Consider the following 15,207-nt stretch of genomic DNA (forward strand, 5'->3'; position numbering starts at 1 on the left):
GTGGTGATCGGCTAAACTGACGGAGATGGTTTCTCGTGGATTTTCAATGGAAGACTGTCGTGCTCTCGGTTTATTTTGCGCACTCTTCCATAGAGTTCCATGCAAATCCGATTCCAATTTTTTTCCTCTCGCCGCAGCGCCATCTGTCGCAAATCGGGGGTACCCGCAAGCAGACGAGTACACAATCCGGTCACGGCGCTGCAGTAGGCTTCTATGGGCCGTTTCCCCACCTGTCTATCTTACACCCTGGTCCTCATTGCCTTTCATGCATTATAGCCCTTAAACGATCGTTCCTTAAATATTGCATTGCTTGCATTTGATTCAAGCTCTATATTTAAACGATCGCCACTGCATTCCATGCAAAGTGTGAATATCTCTGCCGATTCGTTCGATCCCCCCTGCAGCCGGCTACATCTTCTTCGACATCTTCAACCAGAACTCGGTGCAGAACCCGGTGCTCCGCAGCACCCCGATCGCCGCCGCGGACGGCGAGACGGAGCGCTGCCTCAGCTTCTGGTTCGCGCCTTTCGGCCGCGGAGAGTCCTCCACGCTCAGTGTTTTCAGGTACGCACCACGACGCTTTTTACAAAAGAGACGCTCACGGCCGCGTCTCTTTAACGTGCAACACGGCAAAAGGCCACAGTCCGTGACAGGCTCCCAGCAGACGCCCCGCGCATCCAGTGCACGTTGATGGATAGATGGATGGACGGATGTCAATGGCTATACACTTTGTAACGTGCGGTAGCTTGCGCCACCTAGCGTGTTGCCAACTGTCATCAAAAGTAGAAAGCTGCAGGCAGAGCATATATCCTCTCACACTGCTGACAGCGCGTGAATGAATAAGCGTGCAATTTGCTCGCACGCTCAGGGCCGCCGAAGCGCCTCCCGCGGGCGAGGAGCCGGCAGCGGCGTCGAGCAACGGCAACGGGGCTGCGCCCAGGGTGCTCATCTGGAGGCTGTCCACGCGGAGGATGGACACCAGCCGCCCGGACTGGAGATACGGACAGGTCAAGGTGCCCGTCGATGCACCCTTCAAGGCACGCAACAATGGCTGACCGCCTCTTTGAGGCTCTCTTGAACTGTGCACTCGTAACTCGGGCAACCGCGGAAAGAGAATGTCACCTCACGTCAATCTTTGTCCTAGGCAACCTTGGTAACACTGCGTCACGTGACATGTACGTTTTTCTCAGGCAACCGTGGTAGCGGAACTTCGTTTCACGTCACGTGCACCTTTGTCCTAGGCAACCACGTTAAAACAACGTCAGGTGATGAGATTTACACTTTATTTCTTGAGTCTCGGAAACGACCTAAAATGTGCAAAACGTTATATTTTTATTGCGAGGGTGCGATTGAACAACAAAGTAGCAATAGTTTGATCGAGCAGCACGTCGTTGCTGGACTATCCCAATTGTGGTAATCATTAGGAGCTCTACGGAGCAAAATGTTACTGCGTCAAACAAGAGTTCATCGATTCCGTCTTCAGGATGTCGGTGTGCTAAGGTTTGTCCTCATAAACACGCGTGCCTTTCACTTTGTACCGTGGTCCATCGTGCAGCCCAAATTCGGTGGCATTCGTTCGAAGCCATTACGAGGGCAACAACGAATTTCCCACACCCTTTCACGCTAAAAAGCGTTTTAGCCGAACGGAAGGGTCCTGCTTCAACTGGAGACGGTTAAACGAAGTCACTCCCTTTCGCCAAAAACCTACAGTCACGCGTAATAGTGGAGTGACGGGTGTCTTTGAGGGCAAGCCTTCAAGCCGCGATCACACTGCCAACACATCACACAAAAGACAATCTGCAGAGATTATGCGGGTTTCCTTTTCCTATGACGATCACATCGGTCGTACAAAAACTGTACGTATTCGAAGCATGTATAAAGATAACATGCTTCCAACATGCGTGAGGCGTGTCCGCGCATGATTCGGTCATCATGTGCAGTGAACACCTTGTCTTTAGTATGATGTGCGAGCAGTGTTATCGCAGCTTTACCGAGGCTTCTCATCCCAGCTAAGGTCCCTGCGCGGTACTGCGATGTTGCGGTCGTAATCTATTCAATGTTACCTCAAAATGACCGCATACCCTTCCGCAGATACACTTCGAAGGAGAAGCGACGGACGGTGGATTCGCCCTGGACGACATCACCATGTACGACGGCAACTGCGAAAGTACGTGCACCCCAATTCCCGTTTCGTTCCAGCCCACTGGTTGACGCTTCTGACTCTGCGTGGCGACCTCTTGTGATCTCTTAAGACGAGAGAACACACTGACACGCTGGCGCCATCTGTGAGGTGGCCCTGGAACTGTAATTCAGTATAGAGCCGAGGTTTAGCGGTATCTGCGAGATCATATGTTCGTACTATATATAAAACCGTATTTATGACATTGTCAAACGTTTTTAGTTAAAAAAAGAACGATTGATGCGAGAAAAAAATATACAGAAATGCCAAGTGTTCATCGGTTACCCGATAGATGACGCCAGTGTGATCTCTCTGCGTAAGAGATCGCAAGAGGTTGTAATGCAGTCGGTCGTAAACAGTCGCTAGTGTGTGAACCTGCCTTTACATGCGCCTGTCAGAACGTCCTCGTCGGGGAGGACGCTGATTAAAGGACACAGAAACTTTCGGCAAAGAAAACAAGTTAATGGGGACGAACATCACTAGGAACAAAAACAAAAGGGTCAGAGGTGTTACTTGGTTGATCACTAATTATGGTGGTACTCGGTTAGCTCTTGCCAGAACGTGCATTTTCATTTTATGTTGAACTTTATGTCGTTCCAGCTCGTCCTCCAACAGCCGCCATTGCTACCACAGACGTGTGAACCGTCCCAGTTGACAGCGTCATTCTCTCCAGTGTTCTGCAGGAGCTCACCAATTATTGTCATTATACGCTTCGTGAATTTAATGCGTGCTGAAAGAGATTTTTATTTAACTTTTTTCTTCCAACAATTGCGTTTTTACATTCCAAAATGACTGAATAAACAGATATATTTCTAAACCTAAAGACGAATTGATGTCCAGTTCTCTCTAATAAACGATGTACAGCCAATGTATGCAGCGTGATTGTACCGTTTTTTTCTGTATTTTTTTTTTTTTTTAGAACGGACTTTGAGGCAAGCAAGCTTGTACCGGTGGTTTTCATGTCACAATTTCATTCTGCGGACGACAAAATGGGTAGCTTATTCCCCACAACTCATGCATTGAGGATACAGCGGGCTTGTAAAAGAAATCTATTTGACGTTTAAAGAAAAAAGTAGTAGTATAAACTTTTACCGGAGGATTATTTAGATGTGACATTTCTGCGTTATTAAATATGCTTCATATCTACTTACCGTAAATTTCACGAGCTTAACACGTGGAGCGTATCTGCCAAATTCATGAGAATGGGCATTTTTCGAAACATGTTTTTCTTATAAAATGCGCTTGCTCATGCGTGCTTGTTGTCGTTACTTGTAAAAGACACCTCACTGTATCGGAGAACATTGCTTCAAACAATGCGTGCTTGTGGTAGTTACTTGAAAAATACACCGCACTGTATTTCGAACTTTCATGTGTTCTGGTTGTCGCTAACGTAAAATACACCTTACTGTACTTCAGGCCTCCATGCGTGCTATGGTTATCGTTTCTCGTAATAGACACCTCACCGTATCGGGGAACATTGCTTCAAACAATGCGTGCTAGTGGTCGTTAGTGGTGAGATACACCGCGCTGTATTTCAAACATCCATGAGTGTTAGTTGTTGCTTCTAAAAGAAACCCCAATGTATCGGGGAACATTGCTTCAAACAGTGCGTGCTAGGTGTCGTTACTTTTAAGCTACACCGCATTGTACTTCAAATATTTGTGCGTGCTAGTTCTCGGTAACATAAAATACACCGCACTCCATTTTGAACATTCATGCGTGCTATTTGTCATAACTTGTAAAAAAAAAAAACAAAAAAAAAAACGCCTCATTGGAGTTTAAACACTTATGCGTGTTAGTTGTCGTTAATGTAAGACACAACACACTTTTTTAAACAAACATCCATTCGTGCTAGCTGTCGTAATTTGTAAAAAAAAAAACAAAAAAAAAACCGCTGCGTACTTTAAACATTCATTCGTGATAGGTGTCGTTAACGCAAAATACACAGCGCGGTATATCAAAACTCTATACGTAATAAATGTCGTTACTTGTAAAATACATTTTACTGTACTTTAATCATATATGCGTGCTAGTTGTTAAAATAAAAATACACCGCAGTGTATTTGAAACATTCATGCGTGCTAGTTTTGGTTATTTGTTAAAGACATCGTGCTGTGTTAAGAGCTTTACTTCGAACAACCGGGCAGAACGCACCACAAAGTTTTCTTTTGTAACGCTCATATTTATATATATTCTCTCTCTCTCTCTCTCTCTCTCTCTCTCACACACAGCCCTTTCCGTGTGCAACTCTGCCAAAGCTACTGGTGCGTGTGCGTGGCTTTATCTATGGTTTCGTTTGTGTGAGAACAGGTGAAAATGATCCGCGAAATCGAACCCCATGCTACCGGCAGCAGGTCTGACAGCGTTGTACACTAAGTATGAAAAAAAGTATACCTTCACTTTATTCGGACAATACACCGGTGGATTTGGCGGGAGAAAGAAAGCTATTCGCTCTCCTGCACAGTACGATATATTAGCTAAATACGAACACATCAACGCAGCAGTCTGAAACGGACAAGACGAGGGGGTCGATTACAAGCAGCTGCTTTTAGCCATTTTGAGGTTAATGCGTGGTTGTTACGTTTACAAGAACAAAAATCACGAAGGAAGCGACGAACGCCCAAACAACAACGACAATAACAAAAAAAAATATATATTTCGCGGTGCTTTTTCTAGACAAATCGACCTGGGCTTGTACGATGGCATGCATAACATTTGAAGGTATGGCTTCGAGCGTCTTTCAAGCCGAAAATACCGTTAAGAAAAAAAATTCAGTAAAAAACAGATTTTTTCGCTTCGTGCATGAGGACCACTCCATTTCATTTCGAAATAAATCGATCGAACACCCTGTCATTGTTGACTGGGTAAGCAACGGCACAAGTGCCAATGAAATGGACACCGACGAAAAAGTAGTAGACGCGCTTTTTTGTTTTTGTTTTTTATAGTTCATTTTAACTAGACACTGTGAGCCGCGTAAAGTCACAACGTCTTCAAAGAGGATGCGGTCCTTTTATAAACACCGTGTATTTTAGAACGAAAATGTCGTTTCCTCTCAGGATTAACAAATGAGCCAACAATTATTCTTGTGCGATTTATTAGTTCTTGTGCAGTTTTATTCTGAGGAGAACCACCCAAGAACACGAGCGCGTGCGCGCGAGTGACTGAAGCGCGTAATGTGACGTTTCGAGACTCTTCGGAGCATCCCACGATCGAGGAAACTGCCGCTCTCGAAAACGAGGACGTGGTCAGCCGAGTGTCTTCAACTATACGGCCACACCGGAAATGACGTGCGTTACTCCGAAAACACTCCAAATCTCTGTCAACCTAGAACGCAATCTGTTAGTAAGTTTTTTTTTTTTTTTTTTTTTTTTTTTTTTTTTTTTTTTTTTAGAGAAAAGGAGGTTTATTACAGGATAACTTCGTTCGAGCCAATGTCAAGCTGCCATTACATAAAAAAAAATAATAACTGAACACAGTGTTGGAGGTGTGTTTCTTCCTTGAATGACGGCCTTGTCAGATTGACATTCGTCGTACAAAAAAAAATCTTTCTACACGTGTAAGAAACAAACAAATACATCGAAAATAATGCTTGCTATGATACTGACGTTGCATCTGTAGCGAACAGCCTAACGTGTCTCTCGTATGATGCATGGGCAGTGAGACAGCGGAGTAAAAAAAAAAAAAAAACAATTAGCGTGCAAAAAAAAAAAAAGACGAACGCGCCACATTATAGAAATAGGTTTCCTGTTCGTATAAGCGGCATTCCTCCCCCCACCCCCAAACTCCCCAAAAAATAAAAATAAATACAATGAAGGGAGACAGAGGAGGGAAAAAAAGGCTCAAGAGAGAAGGCAACAAATGATGGTTGGGAAAGGCGACTGCGGACAGAGCGTCTATCCCCCGACCCGAATAGCGCACGACGTAATTTCGGGTTATCCATCAAGAAGGCCCTCGCCACTTATTTTTTTTTTAATGACGCGATCGAACCCGGTTGGATAGAAAAGAGACAGACGCAATGACGACACAAAAGTGCGACGGCGCAGCTAGAGCGACCACGTCAAGTGTCGGCACTCGACGCCAATGTTTCCCGGGTTCGTCCTCATAAGCGCGATAGCGCTCTCTTCCAACGCCGAGCCACCAACGGATAATGGTAGTATACCCGATTTTCCCTCTACCTTCTACTTTGTTCTAGGTTGAAATAGCCGTTAATAAAAACAATATAATACTAAACTCCTCGTAGCACCAAAAATCCCCCCAAAAAAACGAAGTTTGACGCATTCTTTGTGCGCTGTTGTGCGAAATAGTGCTGATCAATTTTGTTTTTGAAGCATGAAAAAATACTTTTTGTCGTTTGAAACATGTAAGGCTCAATAAAATATCGTAGAAACTAATTTAAAATGCCCAGGTACATATATTTTAATTCAACGCGTGCGGGGGGAAAATTAGGTTCCGCGAGGAGCGAACTTTTTTTTTTTTACTTTTCTTAAAGTTGTCGAATTCTCCAGGATAACATTTCTACGTTCAGTAGTGCCCTGTAGATATGTATGAGTAAGGGGCTTGCGCACACATACTGAGACCCTTAGATGTTAGTACAATCAAACATATCTTTCTAGATCGGCATATTTGCTTGCACTTAGAGTCGACTGTTGATAAGATTTTTTTTTTTTTTTTTTGTCCACTTGCAATATTCCTGGATGTGTTGCTATTTTCGTGATAACCCGAATAAAATCTTTATTGTTGCCGTGTACTTAAAAAAAAAAAAGGTTCAATACTTTTTTTTTCAATTAATACTCGTGTTTGTTTCTTTCTTTGTTTTTGTTAGTGAGCTTTCTGGAAGTTACAAGCCTGCAAACTACAACTCTTGACATTTCATATTAAACATTTGTGTTTCAGAATATTTTTTTTTTTTTTTTTTGTATTGTTGGCTAGTTCTTGTTTGCCAATTTTAAGGCTGCAGAAGCCTCGTCAACTCACAAATTGTGACTTTTTGCCTCTGCAACCCACATCAGCGTCTGATTATGTGCCCGCTGTGAAATTAACTCTTAATTGATTGACTGACTGTTTGGCGCTATCAGATATTTATCCCAGGCATAGTTCTGAAGAAATTAGTCGAGTACTTACTTTTAAACAATCTAACTATTGAAACGAAAGCTTTACATATCGACACTTTTTTGCAACACACTTTTTGTTTGAACTAGAAAGGGGAGAAGAAATTATTTTAGTTCATTATGAGTAAACGCGAATATTTCAGTGAGAGAGATCTCTTGATAAACCTTGAGCTCAAAACGCTCCAAGTGTACGCGAACATGCTAGACAGATATAGTCTCCCAAAATCTGCACGCCCACACATTACAATGGAAAACTCCATTCGGTATTAATTGTAACTTAATTGCTTCTGCGACATAATTATTGGATTCATTCAAGAATTTTCGTATCAAGCTTCTAAAAAGATTGCAACTAGCCAGTAAACACAATGTAGTTTTCTTTTATTTCACCTGCCCTTAACAATTTTAACATGACGTCGTCCATCTAAGCAGTTTAAAGGACATGCAGTTGAAAAGCAATATCACTGAGGCATAACGTGTAAACGCAGACCACGTGACTCAAACCTACATGCCGATATTAGTTTTCTTTTGTATAGGTGCAAGTCCGGCTTGGAGAAAAGCTGTCAACCTCCGTAGGCACTACTCGGGGCTTGAGGAAGTCGTTGCTGACTTCTGCCACGGGACTTTCAAGATTACGCTCATCTATTCCAGGAGAAGCGCCAATCTATCAGGTCGGGTCAATTTGCATACGACAATTTTACGCAGTAACGATTAGTCAGCCGAGAAATCACCTGACTTCTGCCACCTAACGAAGCTTCAACAAGCATCCCTGCTGCAGGTAATCTGCGAAAATAGCGAAGCTAGACCGACTTATCTGCGGTAAAACGAAAAGTATATTTTCCTCCACACAACTAATGTGTACTTACCCTGCAACGTATTCGTTAAAAAATTCATAGAAGTTTTGTTATATTTTTTCATAAAATCTTTGAAATCAGTGCACCATTGAAGGGCACGTGTATTTTTTTAAGTTTATGTTTTCAAATGTATTTAGATACCTCAATGATTGCCATGCCTGCAATGCATAAACATAAACTAGTAGATAAAAAAACACTGCTTAAAGACATTGAAATATATACTTTGTTAGCAACATTGGACACCACCCTTCGGTACTAATAAAGCGTGTTTCTGAACAAAAGGTACTGCTAAAACTTTCTCAGGACATGAAACGTTTACATTCAGTTAAACCGGCAAGCAGTATTGTTTTATTGTTTTTTCCTGCAAATACATCATTCAAAAGACACCATGTTCGAGGCAAGCATGGTGACGGGAATATCTGCAAAAACGCCTCAAGCATATAAAAAAAAAAGTTTGCTTTGTGCATTTGTAAGTTTCAAACATTTCTGCGGACAGATTTTGAACGACCAGTCTGCTAGGACCGTCCTACAAGGAAGAAACACTCAGCAGACACAATCTGCAGACTGCCTTTTTTCTGGTGTACCATTAGGAGTGTTACCACAGCTCTGAGCTGTCAAGTTCACTGTGCAGAAAAGTTCACGCCAAAAGATAACGCTGTTATAAAGCATGGTTGTAAATTGGGCCAGGTGGTAACGGTTAAATACGATAAATGCAGCCTCACTAAACACGGACGACGAGCAAGGCGACGAACACGACAGGACAACGGCTGACTCGCGACATAAAGTTTAAACTATGAAAATGAAACAAATAAAGCGTCTTAAATAAGTTAGAAACACACACAGATTAAAACGCACCCTTATCATGCAAATAGAAACCATAGAGATACCGCCTTACAGATTTGCACTCATGTTAGACAAAGATAGTACGTTATCTCCTTCTCCTTTCCACAGAACAAATTTCAGTTGCGAATCAGCCGTTGTCCTGTCGTGTTCGCTTCTTGTTTTTCGTCTGTGTTTACATATGCTGCATTTTATCGTGTTTATCTCTTAGAAAGGTTCATCTGTTTGTAGTTCTCGCCGATTCATATATCTTGCTCCTTCGAGTTCATTTCGACATAGGCATGCACACATCTGCTCTTGAGTGTAGATTTCCCTGTGCACATGATGTGCACACTCAAGCGAACGCATGCACACATACATACGGGCACACAAACGCGATTCATACATATACGGACGGACACGTACTCATATGGAGACGTAGAAACGTGCGCGCACGCACACGTGCGTGTGTTTGCGTGCCAGGTTAGGAGCTAAAGTTGGGTCTGCCTCACAGGGGCGACGAGTCTCCCAGCTGTAGATGAGAAATTTAGCCAGTGCGGTACAGCCGCTAGCCTGGGGTCTTTAACGTGCATCACGCAGTAGCGATACACGACCGCACGCCGGTACGATGCTCATCCAGATCGAAACGGGCAGGGGTGGGGCTCGAGCCCAGGATCCCTGGGTTCTGCAGCGCGAGCTTTTGCTCCACGTGCTCCGAGCTGGTGTGCGCTAGACCACTCGGCCACCGATCCCCCCAGGTTAGGAGCTGGTTAACAAAAGGACAGAGTCAACCGTAAAGCTGGCTTCGCCTCGCAGTGACCTTTTCTGTGGAGAAGCCTCACACGTAAGTTGCAGGCTCACGGTTCAAAGTCCTTGAGGAGAAGCCGAACGCTGAAGTCGCACGGCTGAATGACTGGACTGCCTCTCCCCTCCCGCATAATGAGTAGAGGTGCCATCGTTTTTACTGACTTCCGGTGAATCTAAGATTATTAACCGTAATTCTAAACGACTGCAGCATAGTCAAAAGCCAATTATTTTGCAGGGGTGTTAAGATAGCGGGAAGCCGGTCTGCCTTGAGAGAACTATTACGTCTGATAATATCTTACAGCGAAACTGTTAGATGCTTGGATTTGAAAAAAAAGCGTCCATGGATGTTAAAAAAAAAAACAAAAAAAAACTCCCGTTTAAACAGTGCTCCTTCGTTCCGATTGGTCGTGGCAAGTATAAATAAAAAGAGGGGTAAACCGCGTGAGTCAGCCTTTTTTGGCATCATTAGATAGTGAGGTCCCGATCCCTTGTTATCATCTACGGTCAGCGACTCATCTCAACTAAGAGAGCGCTGTGACGAGGCTATTGGCAGAACGCGCCGATCTAACCTTTTCTTTCGCCTCCGCGATTCTGATAAAGAGACTTAAGCTCAATAGGGAAAAAAAACTGTCCTCGAGGTGTGCCTCGAAAAAGACAATTAAAAGAACAAAGTCGTGTACGTGTCTTCATTGCAATCATATGTAAATCGTATATATCTCGTATAGTTTGTCGTAAAGTTATGGTAAGAATAACAGCTTCGCTGGTCCTCCATATTCACGTGAAGTTGATGGGCTCTACCATTTTTCTTTAACGGAATCAGGCAGTAGATCCACGCCTACAGAGACGCATCCTTGGCACCTTTTGTTAAGCTTGAAATCGTGCTTATTGAGCCTGCACTCAATATCCCTTCATTGCGCATAATCTCAAACGGCTGTAAGCTGCCCTTGGCTTGGAAGATTTTTTCATTCTTTCTTTGCAGTGTTTTGTTTTTAACTGACAAGGTCCCAAAAAAAGGGCTATAGTAGGTTACAAGTCAAGAAGGTAGCGGCAAATGCCCCTTTCAATAGGAATCATATATCCCTCCGCCACCTCCGAATCCAATAGCGTCCCATCGTTTCCGTGGCATCGCGGCCAACGTGCGAGGAGGGTCTTGCCTTTCTGTACATATTTGCTTTATCTTTCGACTTTGACTTAGCATTGTGGAAGCCACGAGAGGGAGATTAGAGTTTTCCCCCTCCGATGGAAACAAATACGACTTTGGGGGATTAGGTTCCCCCTCCGATGGATACAAAGGCTGCTTTCAGGGGCTCGGTTCCCCCTCCGATGAATACAAAAATTGCTTTCTTAAAAAGTGGGATCGGAGACAAGTTGGCATCACTCTGTAACCAATATCTACCCATTGAAGCGGAACAAGGGGTGTTTCCAGTGAACTCTTTTTTCGACTGCGGAGGGATTTGAAACGGGCGCATCACGCTTGTGGGAGGAGCTTCTCCTACCTTCTTAACTTGTAACCGACTATAGTATAGAAAAGGCTAAAAAGCCCGACTATGCGCTGGTCCCTTAAGGCGCGGTCACATTGAGAAAACAGTTGCACAATTTTGTTTATCAACACGATGGAAACATGTTTTCGGTGACCCTGTCACATTGAGGCAAAAGCAACTCTCGAAAAACATTTTTTTTCGTCCGGCAATCATGTTTGCCGATTTATTGTCCGACAGTCGGAGGACGTTTCCAGCGGCGTCGCCGGAGATGGGATTATAAAGTGCTGGTGCTGTTCGAAAGGTCGGAAATTATCACGGGACGACATCGACCAGTGACTGCGACTAGAAAAGTCGACAGGAGGAATATTTTTCGCTCTTTAGTTTATCAAAACGTTTTTTTATTAGTTGACGAAGCAGCTAGTCCTAATTGAGGAAGATGTGATCGCTGCTATGTTCAGAATTTACGCCAGCGTATGAAGTGGTTCCGTCCAGTTCTCTTTCACGCAATTCGTATTTATAGTGTAAAATTGCATTAGCGCCCGCGGTAGTCCAAAGTGTCTTTTGTAGCGGGGTGTTGAACTGAACTGAGTGTGTTTGAAAACTGCGACGCCGTAACGATCGACCTTTATAACGATCGCTGGAATAAACATTTCATAACACTGTCCATTTGCCTTCACCGCCTGCTATTTGATCGTTCCATTCCCTAAAACGTCCTGGGGATTTTTGAAACAGTCCAGGTGTCTGGCAGCGGCTGTTTTCATGTTCCAAACATCGACAATCATGATCAGAACGGTCGCTTTCATGCTTCGATTTTTGAGTTGCTCGCTTTGGAAGATGTTTTTTTTTTTTTTTTTTTTTTTTTTTTTTTATTAAATTTATCAGCGGTGAATAGGCATGCCACTTTTATTTTTCTAGCAGTGATGTGAGCTGGTCTCTCGGCAGTTGTAATTTGAACAGCCGTCTGAACGTTCACGACTGTAGCTTTGACTATTTCGACAATCGCTTTCCGCAATTACGCAGTAAAAGCATGCATCAAATTGTTTTATCTTCATATATCAAATATTCCAGGGTTTTATTTGAGTAAGCTCTTGGATAAAACACGTTATCGATAGGAAACTTTGCAATCAAAACTATTTGTGTCGTTGACGTTACAAAATCCGCTCATCCATCTATCTGGGAAAGACGCCGTTTAACAGTTGCTGCTGCGTTTGTTGCCGAAAGCTATTACACCGAGGCAACATTGTTGCTGTCGCCTGTGTTGTGCTGATGCTCCCGCGATGTGACACTTTTGTTGGGCAACAGGGCGACCGAAAACTACTTTGATTAACTGTTAATGAACATGTTGTGTTGCTGTCGTCGCCGAGTTTCCTCAATGTGACACGGCTTTTATACAGCTCACAAGGACATAAACGGCAATAAATGGCAGGAAGAATAAACACAACTGAAAATTACAAGCATAAACAGAATGATCGGAATTTTTCGCCGTATCATAAACATATATATATATATATATATATATATATATATATATATATATATATATATATATATATATATATATATATATAAAATATAATGATTAAAAATTAAACACGTAAAATACATGAACGATCATTGAATATATGAATTAAAACAGACAACACAAACAATCAACGTCAAAAAAAAAAACTCCACAAATCGCTTTCGCTTCACAGCTTGACGCAATGCGGTCGAAATTTCGTTAAAATTTCATATCACTGCCTACCAGTAATTAGGCTCTAGACTCGTCGAACACAAAGTTGGAACCAAAGATAGGCGGAGCGTGTCCATTTGACTTCAGTTACAGAAGCGTGACGTCATCATCGCGAAAGTGCAATCGGGGAGCTTTGTAAACTTTGGCCCCAACTATTAGCGCCGAGTTGTTTCGGTGGCTCCCGCTTACGGTTTCCTTTCCTCACGTCACGACAAGGATTTGTTTCGCCGTGATTGGCAGGATTTGCCTCGCTGTGAACCGCCGATTGGGCATGCATTCTAATAACACAGGGAGCAATTGTTTTGGCCAATCGCGAACTTGCGACGTGCGTAGCCAAGAGCGACGCTCTTGGTTGCGCACGTCGCTAATAAGGAATGATGGCGTGTAACTTATGTGAGATGTGTTAATAATTAAGTTAAATTATTCGATATATATATACAGGGTGTCCTCGAAAAAATTTACAGGGATTTTTTTCACCGCAAAAATAAACTATATGTATGCCCGGATGCTCATTCTCTGCCCAAAGGTAGCGCTGGAGGTCCGAACCAGGTACCAAAGTTTCAGCACGACCAGATATCTTATTCAAAAGTTATAAAGGATTTTATGAAAACTTTTAATGGAAAAATGGGGCCCATTTTTGTCCGTTTTCGGTTTGTGACGCCATAGAGCTTCGTGTATTCGAGCACTCCGTCGGTCGTCATTTTCCCATTGAAATTTTCAGAAAATCATTTATAACTTTTGAATAAGATATCGGTTCGGGCTGAAACTTTGGTATCTGGTTCGGGCCTCTATCGCTTCCTTTGGGCAGAGAATGAGCGTTCGGCGAAAAACGATCTTGTAAATCCTTTTTTTTTTTTCTTCGGGGACACCCTGTATATATGCTCTCAGTAAATTATTGCGGGTCGTGGCCGAGAAGCTCGATGCTGATTGGTTAACGGGGGAGGTCACGTGACCGGAGGGGTAGGCGAGGAGGAACTCGACCACCTGTGCGCACTGAGGGTGAGAAGATCGAGAGTATGGAAGGCTCTGGAAGATCGGCAGGCTTATCAGTCCGATTAACGGTAGTACTCCTTCATTTTAGAAGCAACTATGAAGATTACAGATGGTACGCGTTAAACTATTTGATGAAGAGTGCCGTGAGAGTGTCCCTGAACGTCTGTGGTGCTAGAACGTGTCACGTATGTGCAACACAATTGCCCAGCAATATGCAATACATTTTTTTCAATTTTTATTTTAAAGACGGAACAGGCGCGTTAGGTCCTCGATAGTCGTAGCGCAACTACGGTCCAAGAAGCACGTCTCCGACAGCTGTGCTTATTGCGTCCAAAAAAGTGATCCTTCGAGTTCCACCTGATGACGTCATAGAGGTGTCATGCTGTCGCCGGTCACGATCCTGGCGGTGTCCCAGTGGTGGTGGTGTCTGTGACAGACGCTTGTTCTGCCGCAGGCCGCTCCCCAGTGTGGCAGTCCACTGAAGCTTCCGCAGCCAGAAGTTGGGACGCCGCGACGACAGCGACACTCGCATTCTCTCGTGTTTTCTTTTCAGAGCGCAGCACTTAGGCGCCCGTTTCCGGCTTGAGCGGTGTCGGCGTAACCGCGCGGTGCATTATGGGAAACGTCCCATAATGCACAGCCGTGACGCGCGAGTTACATTATGGGACGTTTCTCATAATGCACCGCGCGGGATAGAGGAGGAGGGGAGGGGGAGGACGATAAAGGAGGAGGGGCAGGAAGAGGAGAGGAGGAGGAAGAAGAAGGAGAGGAGCGTGGAGCACGTGAGGAGTAAATGACAAGGGAGGAGGAGAGGGTACGGATGAGGAGGAGGGGGAGGAGGAGGGGCATACCGTCCCGTCCCCTCCCCTCCTCCTCCTCAAGAGCTGCGCTCTAATTCGGCATTACAGGGAGTTGTAAACGTCTTTCATTTTTTTTTTTTTCATAACTTTTACGGCTAACCGCCACGATCGCAACATCCGACAGCATAACGCATTCCGGCGTCTGCGACGTTACTTGTTGGCACTTTGGGACATCTTTGAATGTATGGGAAGCTAAACACGCACACGAGTTGGAGACACGCTCCAGACAGCGCCAGTGCAACGTGGGCCCTATCCGGGCGGAGTGTAAGATTCCTCGTGCTCGCCTCTGCCTGCCAGGGGCGTTGGCGCGGTTCCTGCACCGGTCGGGGTGCCTGGCCAACACAGCCTGGCTCTCGGAGAGGCTGACATTGGCGGCC

At 44.2% G+C, this 15,207-nt stretch overlaps 1 protein-coding gene across 1 annotated transcript in view; it reads left to right on the plus strand.

Annotated features, from left to right (window-relative positions):
- LOC8034981 (MAM and LDL-receptor class A domain-containing protein 1) overlaps window positions 1-2,864 on the plus strand; it is a 39,202-nt gene extending 36,338 nt beyond the window's left edge. Inside the window, exons 14-17 of the mRNA XM_042289325.1 lie at window positions 405-564; window positions 869-1,037; window positions 2,092-2,167; window positions 2,780-2,864. Coding sequence (XP_042145259.1) covers window positions 405-564; window positions 869-1,037; window positions 2,092-2,167; window positions 2,780-2,820 — 446 coding nt within the window. The 3' untranslated portion in view covers window positions 2,821-2,864. The remainder of the gene's footprint in view (window positions 1-404; window positions 565-868; window positions 1,038-2,091; window positions 2,168-2,779) is intronic.
- The last annotated feature ends 12,343 nt before the right edge of the window (window positions 2,865-15,207 follow it).

Source organism: Ixodes scapularis, unplaced genomic scaffold (genome assembly GCF_016920785.2).
Source record: "Ixodes scapularis isolate PalLabHiFi unplaced genomic scaffold, ASM1692078v2 PGA_scaffold12__126_contigs__length_90152505, whole genome shotgun sequence".
Classification (NCBI taxonomy): domain Eukaryota; kingdom Metazoa; phylum Arthropoda; class Arachnida; order Ixodida; family Ixodidae; genus Ixodes; species Ixodes scapularis.